At 47.9% G+C, this 10,761-nt stretch overlaps 1 protein-coding gene and 1 long non-coding RNA gene across 3 annotated transcripts in view; one reads left to right on the forward strand and one right to left on the reverse strand.

Moving 5' to 3' along the window:
• The window catches only part of LOC110287814, a 6,421-nt gene extending 1,459 nt beyond the window's left edge, over positions 1 to 4,962 (forward strand). Inside the window, exons 2-4 of one of the 2 annotated variants that reach the window (XR_003835861.1) lie at positions 542 to 733; positions 1,402 to 1,567; positions 2,371 to 4,962. This is a non-coding gene — a long non-coding RNA (uncharacterized LOC110287814). The remainder of the gene's footprint in view (positions 1 to 541; positions 734 to 1,401; positions 1,568 to 2,370) is intronic. The other variant, XR_003835860.1, reaches the window with a different exon arrangement.
• Positions 4,963 to 7,540: 2,578 nt separating this feature from the next.
• On the reverse strand, positions 7,541 to 10,059 carry LOC110287813 (alpha-N-acetylgalactosaminide alpha-2,6-sialyltransferase 1; the record flags this gene model as incomplete). The annotated part of the gene is made up of 7 exons (XM_021154336.2): positions 7,541 to 7,885; positions 8,037 to 8,136; positions 8,223 to 8,312; positions 8,502 to 8,607; positions 8,940 to 9,076; positions 9,639 to 9,798; positions 9,891 to 10,059. Coding segments are annotated over 7 exons (954 nt in total), but the record flags the coding sequence as incomplete, so codon positions are not given.
• Between the last annotated feature and the right edge of the window lie 702 nt (positions 10,060 to 10,761).

A 10,761-nucleotide genomic window follows, 5' to 3' on the forward strand; every position in this document is an offset into this window, starting at 1 on the left:
CTCAACCCTCTCCTGCTGGAGTTGAGCATCACCTCTTAAGTCCTCCCCTCAACCCTCTCCTGCTGGAGTTGAGCATCACCTCTTATGTCCTCCCCCTCAGACCCCTTCTGCTGGAGTTGAGCATCACCTCTTATGTCCTCCCCCTCAGACCCAAGCCTCGGAGGGATGAGAGGGAGATTCCTGGTCTCCCCTCCATGGACAAGGACGCACCTCCTCACTAACATTGTCCCCTCCTTGCCCAACCTTTCACACGACCCATCGATGTCTTCCTAGTTCCCCTACCCCCTGTCATGGAGCTCCAACTCTAATTCCTTCTTCCTAAGTCCCCCTTACACCAGGACCGGGTCCAGATATTGAAGAGATCTTGGTGAGGAAGACTTCACTTCTGGCAGAGTCCCCACCTTAACTCTATGTAAGGTGTTGACCACACCCGTGGCCCTGAGATGAGGACCCTCCCATGGCCCCGAGATAAGGACCCTTTCATGGTTTAAAACAGCCTCTTGACCTCTATCCTCAAAGAATCTGAATCCTTCTTTTTCAGAGACACTCCAGGGTTTAATTTCTCTCTTGGAGACTATACCCATCAGCCAACTTGGGATGACTGTCAACAACTCCTGAGATATTCTTTTCCTCAGAGGCCTGGGAATGCATCTTCTGGGAAGCCAGGAAATTGCTTTCTAGTGACAATGGTCACCCTTCATATGCCCAGATTGGGACCCTAATGAGACAGCAGGTAAGCAGCTCTTTAAGGTCTTTCACCAGACTCTTGGGAGTACTACAAGCAGCTGTCTGCTGGCCTACAAATTTGCCAAAAGTTAGTCAGGTTATTCAGGGAACCAAGAAGTGTCCTTTGGCCTGTGATCTCCCTGGAATGCCTCATGGAAGCCTGGTGGAATTATATCCTGATAGATTCCAAAGCAGAAGGAAACAGGAGGGCCATGAATACTACCTTTATGGCCCAGTCTGCCCCTGATAATACTGATTTTATGGCCCATTCTGACCTTGATGATACTGCCTTTATGGCCCAGTCTGCCCCTGATATCTGAAAGAAACTTCAAAGACTGGAGGGCTTTGGAGGAGAAAACTTGTCTAAGTTGGCTGTGGTTGTGGCTGGAGTCTTTAATAACAGGGACACCCCAGAAGAATGGCAGATGAAACGCATGGCTCAAGCTATGTTGGCTGGGAACTAGAGGGTCCATTCCTAGGTTCAGATTTCAAAGGGAACAGGCTGTTGACGATGGCAAGAGAAGGCTGCCACTGGCCACCTGCAAGAAAAACCAATGAGTCTACTGCAAAGAATTAGGACACGGGAAGGAAGAATGACTCAGCTCCAGCGAGATCAAGGTCCCAGGATTGGACAAGGACCAAGTAGGTCAGGGCTCGATCACTTCCCTCCCTGAGCCCATGGTAACCTTGAAAGTGGAGGGAAAACCAATCGACTTTCTGGTAGATGTGGAAGCCAACTATTCAGTGCTCAAGGAACCAAAGGGATCCCTAGCCACAAGATGCAGCCTGGTGCTAAACAATATCCCCAGTACAAGGAAATGCCATGTCTACCCCGAAAAAGGTACTGTTTCACACTCCTTTCTAGTTATCCCTGAATGCCCCAACACCCTCTTGGAAAGAGACTAGTTACACGTACTTTGGGCTCAGATTGCCTTTAATGATGAGATCATTGAAAACAGGATGGGCAACCGAGTCGAGACGTTAGCTACCCTTCCCTTAGCTGAGGAATATCCTGACACCTCCAATCCCACTCTCCCATGTCAGTTTGCCCTCCCTGATATGATAACCTATTGGACTATTTGCTAGACAGGTTCCCCAGGGGCTGAGGCAAAGCTAATCCTCGTAGACTTGCCAGCAACAGGTCTCAGTCCTCATTCAACACAAGGCTTTGGTAGAGCCTATATGGGGGTGTCAGTACCCTATGAGCCTGGAAGCCTGACAAAGAATCATAATTCATATAGACAGACTGAGAGAACTGGGACTCCTATAGGTCCCCGCAGGAACACTCCACTGTTTCCTATACGGAAACCAGGGACAAAAGATGCCTGGCCAATTCAAGACTTAAGGGATGTCAACAAGTGTGGAAGGCATTCACCCCACAGTCCCTAACGCATATACATTGTTGAGTATGCTATCATTGTCTGACATATACACATTGTCTTGGTCTTAAAAGATGCTCTTTTCATTATACCTCTGGCCCTAAAAAGCCAACCCCTGTTTGCCTTTGAATGGATTGATCTGGGCAAGGGCTTCAGCAGACAATGGACATGGATCTGGCTACTGTAGCGTTTCAAAACCTTTCCTACCATCTTTGATAAGGTTCTCTATGTAGATCTGAATGAGTGCCGCCTGATGTTTCCCCAGATGATGTTACTCCAATATGCAGATGACCTCATCAGGGCAGCCAACATGGACACCTGCACACTGGCCACTCAAGAGCTCCTAGAACCTCTCCAATGCCTGAGATACTGGATGTGCACCAAGAAGGCCCAACTCTGCGACAGGCATGCCACATCCTTGGGATTCCATGAAGGGAGGAAGTCCTAGTTCATGTCATGTAAACAGGCAATCTTGGGCTGGCGAGATGGCTCAGTGTCTAAGAGTACTGATTGCTCTTCGGAAGGTACTGAGTTCAAATCCCAGCAACCACATGGTGGTTCACAACCACCTATAATGAGATCTGATGTCCTCTTCTGTTGTGTCTGAACTCAGCTACAGTGTACTTATGTTTAATAATAAATAAATCTTAAGCCAGAGTGAGCAAGGTTGACCAGAGCAAGCGGGGCCGCCTGGAGCTAGTAAAGGTCCTAAAATTTTGATCCCGAACAACCACATGAAGGCCCACAACCATCTGTACAGCTACAGTGTACTCACATAAAATAAATAAATCTTAAAAAAAAAAAAAAGCAGTCTTGAGAATTCAAATCCTATCAACAAAAAGGCAAATCAGGGAATTTTGAGGGGTCAGCAGGATACTGTAAGCTCTGGATTCCTGGATTGGCTGAATTAGGCAGACCCTTTATTTGATGTCACCAAGAGGCCTAATAATACCTTTCAATGGACTGAAGTTGGAGATAATGGCCTTCAGCAGATTAAACAAGCCCTGACTTCTGAGCTAGTTATATCACTGTCTGACGTTAGAAAGTTTTCACACTGGTTTGTGGATGAGAGGAGGAGGACCCCTAAGAGGTCCTTACTCAAACACTTGGCCATAGCAGTGCCAGGAGCCTACCTTTCAAAAGAATTAGACCCTGTGGCTATCAGCTGGCCTGCCTGCCTGAGACTTATTGCAGCCATAGCTTTATTGACAAAAGACTCAGATAAATTGACTTTTGGGCAGAACTTGATCACTACCACTCCTCCTGTGGGGAAAACCCCAGTCATGAGCCCCCTGTGATCACTGGATGACTGGTGCACAGTAGACTCAACATCAGGCCCTCCTCTTGAACTAACCAAAAATAACTTCTGACCAGTGGGCTACCTTCAACCTTGCTGCTCTGTTGTCTGACCCCAAGGGGAGTCCCTCTATGATTGTCACTAGCCCTCAAGCCTGCCAGATATCTGCTGAATGGCATTTAAGATATTTATACTTACCGTGGCAGACAGAGGTCCAGATCCTAGAAGTGACCCCCAACGTCTACGTGAAAATAATAGACAGAACCACAAACTCCCACTAGGTGGTAACTGACTGCTTCCTATTTAGCCACAAGCTCAAGAATTTGAATTTCCTTCGGTTATCTTCTAAGTATAGACTTAATGATGCTTCTCAATGGGCTGAAACATCTCTGTCCAGTCTATGTACCTGGCTCTCTGCAGAGGGAAAGAAAACGTTCATGATTTTTAACACAAAACTATAGTCTTTGCTAAGACTCAGAGATGGCAGTCGTCTACTCCTGCTCTTTTACAGACACCTTCGCTACTTTTTCTACGATGTGGATTTCGGGACAATGGTATTGTCAATGTATCTCCTCTTGTAAAGGAAAAATTCATGTAAGACTCAGGGTGTCAAAGAAGTCGTAAAACTTGGACCCGCCTGTCTCAGGTCAAATGGATTCCAGTTATCTACAACCTGAGTCTCCTGAGAATGGGATTTCCCCTGGTCTTGGGATTCCTCTCCTTCCCCAATTACAAGGCAAATTTTATGTCTTTCCTAGTCTATGTTTGTCTCAGAAGATTTTCACTTGCTGACAGACTCCATCCCGGGTCACCTGTGCACTGCAAACTGTTGAACTCTAGACTTGCTGAAAGCTGATATAAACCAGCCCAACCTATGTGATTGCTCCCTGTCTCTTCAGCTTGGCCAGCTTATCAGATGCTTCTGAGAAATGTCCCATTGCTCAGCCCTTGGGAGGCCTTTCAGCCTGCCTGGGCCCTGGCATCAGTGCCCTAACGTGAGCTGGAAGTACTTACAGAGGAGAATGGCATCCCCTTGCCCCTTGGTCCTCTCCCTGCAACACCCTGCCCCCTTGCCCAACAGGCTGAAATGGTAAGTTAAAAAAAAAAATTAAATAACTCCCTAACATAGGGGACAAAAGTGGCTACCTGTAGGCCAATTGAAATACCAGAAAAGTGGGCCCACATTTGTCAACAGGTAGATTCATTAAATAAAACAGTTCTACTATGTGATAGGACACTTGACCCGTTTCATGCAGAAAAAGAGATAGCATATGGCTTTTAAAAAGTTGTTTCTGTACAAGACATTAGGAATTGTACTTTGACTGTACTCAAGAAACAGTATAAAAAAGAGACTTGAGATAAAGTAAATGGGTCTGGAGAGATGGCTCAGCCGTTAAAGGCTAGGCTCACAACCAAAAATATAAGAGATAAAGTAAATGACTGATAGCCTGTCCTTCTAGACAGTAACTCTGATGTCAGCCATCCCAGGGCCTTTGGCCCTCCTGCTTGTTCTAGTTTACAATGACTGATACAATAATTAAATGATAATTCCTTTCTGGATACCATTAAGCTGATGATTATTAGATGGAAAATTAAACAAATAGCCAAAATAGAGTCGAGGATTTGAGCTGAGACACAACCGAAGGAGGGAATGTAATCTCCCAAATTAACCTGAAATCCCTACCTGCCCAACGACCAGGTAAGGAGAGGCTGGAGGTGCTAGAGGTTGTGGTTTTTAGGAATGTAACAAAAGCCTCGTGTGAAAGTACGGCGTCCCATGAATTTGCCTTCATATACCCCGGCAACTCTCCATCTATACGGTGGTAGCCTTCCCTTTTCCCCATCTGAGAGCCTAGGTCCGATCAATCCGTTCTGCTGTCTGGGCTGACATACCTGGCTTGGACCCAGAATGTTCCTCCTAAGGTAACTACTCCAGCTCCCCTGTACCTAGGTTCACCTTTCTTCTCATGACACTCAAAAGTGAGCACATGAGGGTTGTCGTCTGACCAGGGGGTAGCAGAATGGCTGACAGTGGGTTTCTCAAACTGGACCAGGAAGAGGGTCTGGTACCAGGTCATGAAGTCACTAGACAGCTGGCATTTTGGTGTTCCCCGAGTAGGGTCTTAACGGTGTAGGTGCAGTGACTGTAAGATCTTGATCCAGAGATAACTTGTTTGCTTTTTGTCGTTAGACAAGCAGTAACTACCTCAGCCCTTAGACAGGGGGCCATCCTGTGCCTAAAGGGACCAATCAGGTCAGGTACCTCACACGGCATTTCCATAGCTCCAAAGGTTGAGTTAAAACTCCTTTTGTAATGTTTCCTTGTCTCGTGGACAAACAGATGACAAGTTTTTGATACATCGGGAAGTGTTAGTACTGGAGGCCAAGTCAGAGCTTTTTTAAAAGCCTGAAATGTGTTTTATTTCATCTCAGTTCAGAATAGGCACTTAGTGTGCTGTGAATGGTATCTTTAAATGTTTAATAACTCTATTAGTTATTAATATGCCCCAGTCAGCCCCCTAGTAATCAAGGCAGAGCTCTACGGGTTGCTTTTTAATCAGTGCTCTTAACTGCTGAGCCATGTTTCTGGCCTCTGTAGCCACTTTTATTTAGCTCTAATTTGGGGAGCAAGGTTAAAGAGCAAAGGCTGGTGTATGTAAGAATCTTATCATTTGGGACAACTAGAAATTGGGGTTCAGAATTTAGCACTTGTATACACAGCACCAAAATCTCCTCCTGGCCTAGAAAAACCTCTCCACAGAGGAGGAAGAGAAAGAACACCAATTTGCTTAGTGAACTCGGATGTGCACCCTGAGAGAGGGCAAAGACAGAAGGAAGTCTTGCCCTTCCAGAAAAGGAAGGCTCATCACATACATGCTCTCAAAGTGGGCAGCCAGGCCCTTTCCGGACCAGGATGGCCTCCAGAAGGGAGAAGATGGGGGGTAGTATGATAGCTTTCGCCTGTAACCCTAGCGCTCTGGAGTCAGTGAGGAAAGGTCAGAATAAGTCCATTTCTGTTTTCTGTAAGACTTGCATTTGACCAGGTTTTGACTCATTTTCTGAAATTTGATACCTTGACCTCCAACTGTTCTGCCAAATGACTTTGAAATGTTCTACCAAGTTCCTACATAACCTGAATCCCTTGCAAACCCTCTGGCTTTGCAATTTTGGGGCTATATAAGTCCCAACGTTTCCTATGGTCAATGCCATTTTCTCAAACCCTGCTTCAGGGAGATAGTCCTGTCTGACAGAAAACAAAGCTGGCTTAATTTGACCAAAGAATTTGAATAATGGTCTTCACCAGTTTCGTGGAATGACAGGAAAACAGTACAATTGTCAAAAGTTCAAGACCAAGGGTCTGGAGAGATGGCTCAGCCGCTAAGAACACTTGTTGCTCTCAGACAGGACCTGAGATCAGTCCCCAAGCCTACAGCCATCTACAACTCTCTTGCCAGGGGACCTGATGCTCTCTCCTCAACTCTGCCATCAGGCATGGACCGTACACATACAGATATGTTGGGGGGGGGACCTCATACAGAAAATATATAAGTCTAAATAACAAACAGTTAAGGATGCCCTGAGGCAAAGCAAGCAGAGGTCAGAGGGTAGTCCCTTTGTTCAATGGTAGCTCATGGTGCCCCATCATGGCTCTGAATTAACACAAAATTCCACTCTGGGAAGTTCTTTGCTGTGAAACAGAGTCTCCCTGTAACCCAGGCTGACCTTGAACTTGCTGTGTAGCCAAGGCTAGCCTTGAACTCCTGAAAACGTGTAAACCTGTACATTTACACAGGTGTACACTCTCTCTCTCTCTCTCTCTCTCTCTCTCTCTGTCTCTCTCTCTCAATAAGATTACAAACATTCAGTGGCGCAGAGGACTCACTCTGAAGACCAGCCGTACCTTGAATGTGTTCAGTCTATTCACCCAAAATGTCAGGTGAGCACACTGTGAGGTTGAAGTCAATGCCTTGCGGATGGTGCTGACGCTTTGCGCATCTCTCCCTATGCCTGGGGGAAGTAACTTGACTGATTTTATTTATTTTAAAGTAAAAGATTACTGTCAATGTTACTTTTCAGTGATTTTTCTGTTTGCTGTTGTTGTTTTCTTTTGTTTTGTTTTGGAGAGGGTTTCTCTGTGTAGCTCTGTCAGACAGTGAACTTACTCTGTAGATCTAGACTCTTGAAAGGTGTGGAGCAGGGCTGATTCCAGAGGCACAGGTAGGAACGTTTGAGGAGCCCTTACATTCTGTGTTGTAAGTGGTCGAGGGGGACCCCCTGTTCTTGGAGCTGGTCAGTTCTTTGTTTTGTCACTTGGTGGGCGCTGGTAAAGCCAGATGATGCCTTCATCATGAAGACGCTTCCACACTGTTCTCTCTAACCTGAAGTCATGGTTGATGTAAAAGACAAGCTGTTGCCACGATGTATCATAGTAGTGGTCAGAGAAGCGCTCATGGCCCTCGGTGATGAAGCCATAGGCGCTGACCTGCATAAAAATGGAGGAGAAACTGGGACTGGAGAGGCTGCCTCCTGGGGCACTCTGTCCCTTTATCCTGGTCCTAGCCCTAGGGTTCTGGATGCAGAGCCCTTGGGTGTACATGCTCACTCCTATTCCTATCAGAGGTTTGCAGCCTCACCTTGTCACAGAGATGAAGGGCTGTGAGCAGCAGGAGGGCGCCAGTGGTGGGGCGGTATAATCTCCATTGGGCAGTGTCCAGGGTCTTTGACCTCAGAAACCTGTTCAAAATACCCAGATTCCCAACTGTCAGGAGCCAGCAAAGAATGAGAGGCCCACAGCCTCCCTATGGGCTTCCTACCCTTACCTGTTCTTCATGTAACGGAGAAAGTCTGGGTGCAGCAGCAAGTATTGATCCACGTCCAAGGCGTCCCAGAAGACTTCCTGGGGCTTATGCCTGTGGCCAGAGATGGATCCCTCAGGCCCTGTTCTCTTACCTGGCCCGGTAGAGGCCAAGTTATGTTCACTGTGTGACCACTATCCCATCTCCAAGTGTCACAGAGGCAGTCCCACCTGACTAACCCTTTTGAAGTTAGTCACTTCTCAGTCTGGCAGGGTTTCCAGGGCAGGAGGAGGAAAGGGGTACCTGAACCAGGAAAGGTGGGTTTTTGCCAAGGTCTGATTCAAAAACATAGCTTCCAGCCACTCATAGTCCCGGGTGCCTTCCAGGAAGTGTAGATATCGGACATCCTAAAGACCAAGGACAAGTGGTCCAGGAGAACTGCCTTGAGTAGCCTGGACTGAGGGCAGCCCTCATCTCACTCGAGACTGTCCCGTCTCTCCCATGACCTGAGTGCCTGTTGTGACTGTTCTTGCCCTCCTGTGAACAGAGCTTGGGATGAGCCAGTTTCCATCCACATACAATGTGCTCTTAAGGCTCCCCCCTGTTCAGGGGCTGTGTAGCTGCGCCCATTTGCACTCATTTTTCTCCCCTGCCCAGGCACTGTGTAGCCACGCCCATTCACACTCATTGGTCTCCCCTGTCCAGGGATTGTATGGCCTTGCCTACTCCCCCTTCTCAGCTTCCCCAGAGGAACATGCTGGAAGCCTCGTGTACCCAAACTGAGGATAGACTGGGTCAGGGAGAAGGCAGTGAAGCCATAAAAGGATGTCCGGGTCCCCACATCCTGTTCATATCCTTTAATAATGGCTCCACTCAGTCTGTGTAGAAAGATCAAACCAGATGCTGTGAATGGAGGAGAGACATTTCTGTGGGGATCAATCAGGGGGCAGGAGCTGTAGACACAATCCACTTTCTAGATTAAGATATAGGGACATATCTTAGGGTTTTATAGCTGGGAAGAGACACTGTGACCACTATGCCAACCCTTATGAAGGAAAACATTTAATTGGAGCTGGCTTACAGTTTGAGAGGTTTATTCCATCATCATCATGGTGAGGAATATGGTGGATCACAGGCAAGCATGGTGCTAGAGGAGCTGAGACTGCTTCATCTTGATCCACAGGCCCCAGAAGGAGATGGTGTGCCACACTGGACATAGCTCAAGTGTAGACCTCCAAGCCTACCCTCACAGTGACACACTTCCTCCAACAAGGCCACGCCTACTGCAACAAGGCCACACCCCCTAATCAGGCCACTCCCCATGGGCCAAGCTTTCAACCAAATGAGTCTATAGGGGCCATTCCAATTCAAACCAGCACAGGACACTTATCGGCTCGCCCATTACAGCCCATATCTACAGGCAACAGAGGGAGAACATACCGGAAAACATAGTCATGGCTGTCTATCTCCCGGCCAACATGTGAATTGTTCAGGATGCTCCCGTTGCCCACTACAGCACAGGTGATACACGTGGAGTTCCCACTAGGGAGGAGCTGCTGCTGGCAAACTGGAGGGAAGCGGCTCACCACCTTCTGTACCACTGGAACAGAGCAGGGTTCCATTCAGNGCCCCGGAAATAAGCCAACCCAACAGAGGAAGCCAGCCACCCTGTGCCCTGAAGTAAGCACTCACGAGACTGATTGAGTTCCATGAAGCCAAAGGGAGGAGCAAAGTGCTCTAGACGGTTCCACTCGCTCTGGGTGAAGCGTCCAGAGTCCAGGAACAGAGTGATGTTGNGCAGAAAGATATTCTGTAGCCATGGTGACTTGGAGGCCTTGATCTTCACAGAAGCAGANCAGNTCTATGTGCAGGAAGATATGGAAAGGTCAGGCAATGGGTGGCCCAGGAAAGCATCAGCTAGGGGCTGGGTGGGTTCCATTAGACAGAGACTGAGCTGGGGGATACAGGTTGAAAGTTCCTNCCCCCTACTCTTGCTTTCCCTCTGGACCCCAGGGTCTCCAAGTCTAAGACACTGTGGTCCCAGAACAGGCCCCCTCATCGCCAAAGCAGCCACACCTTGCAATTCTGACAGCCACATGGGCATGCACTGCCCTCTTGGGATGTGACCCTGTCCTGTGTGTATACACAAGCAGGTTTTCAGTATTTCCTCAAGGCAGGGGTGAGAAGGATTAGGGTGGTGTCATGGGCCTGAGGGCTGAAGGACAGTGAAGCATCCTGAGTGGGCTTTCCAGGGATGCCAGTGTCACTGGGAAGGGAGCAGTTGAACAGTAGGCTGTGTCGTCCTGTCTGCTAGTCCCATGACTATAGAATAAGGGATTATGTAGTGGACCCCAGAACTGGCCCCAATTCCTTCTCACAGAATGGTGACCTGCCTCAGGTCTTCTTGAAAGGGGTCGCAGACAAATCCCTTCCAGCCACACCTTTCTGAGTTGTCCAGACCTTACTTAATCCTGGACCTGCCTTCTCCTCCCTGACTTTGGCTGTTATAGGAAGGAAGGATGAAGGATGGGCCAGTATCAAGTGTCAGGCAGAGCTCAGGTGG

The sequence above is a fragment of the Mus caroli genome, unplaced genomic scaffold (assembly GCF_900094665.2).
Source record: "Mus caroli unplaced genomic scaffold, CAROLI_EIJ_v1.1 scaffold_19472_1, whole genome shotgun sequence".
In the NCBI taxonomy this organism is placed as follows: domain Eukaryota; kingdom Metazoa; phylum Chordata; class Mammalia; order Rodentia; family Muridae; genus Mus; species Mus caroli.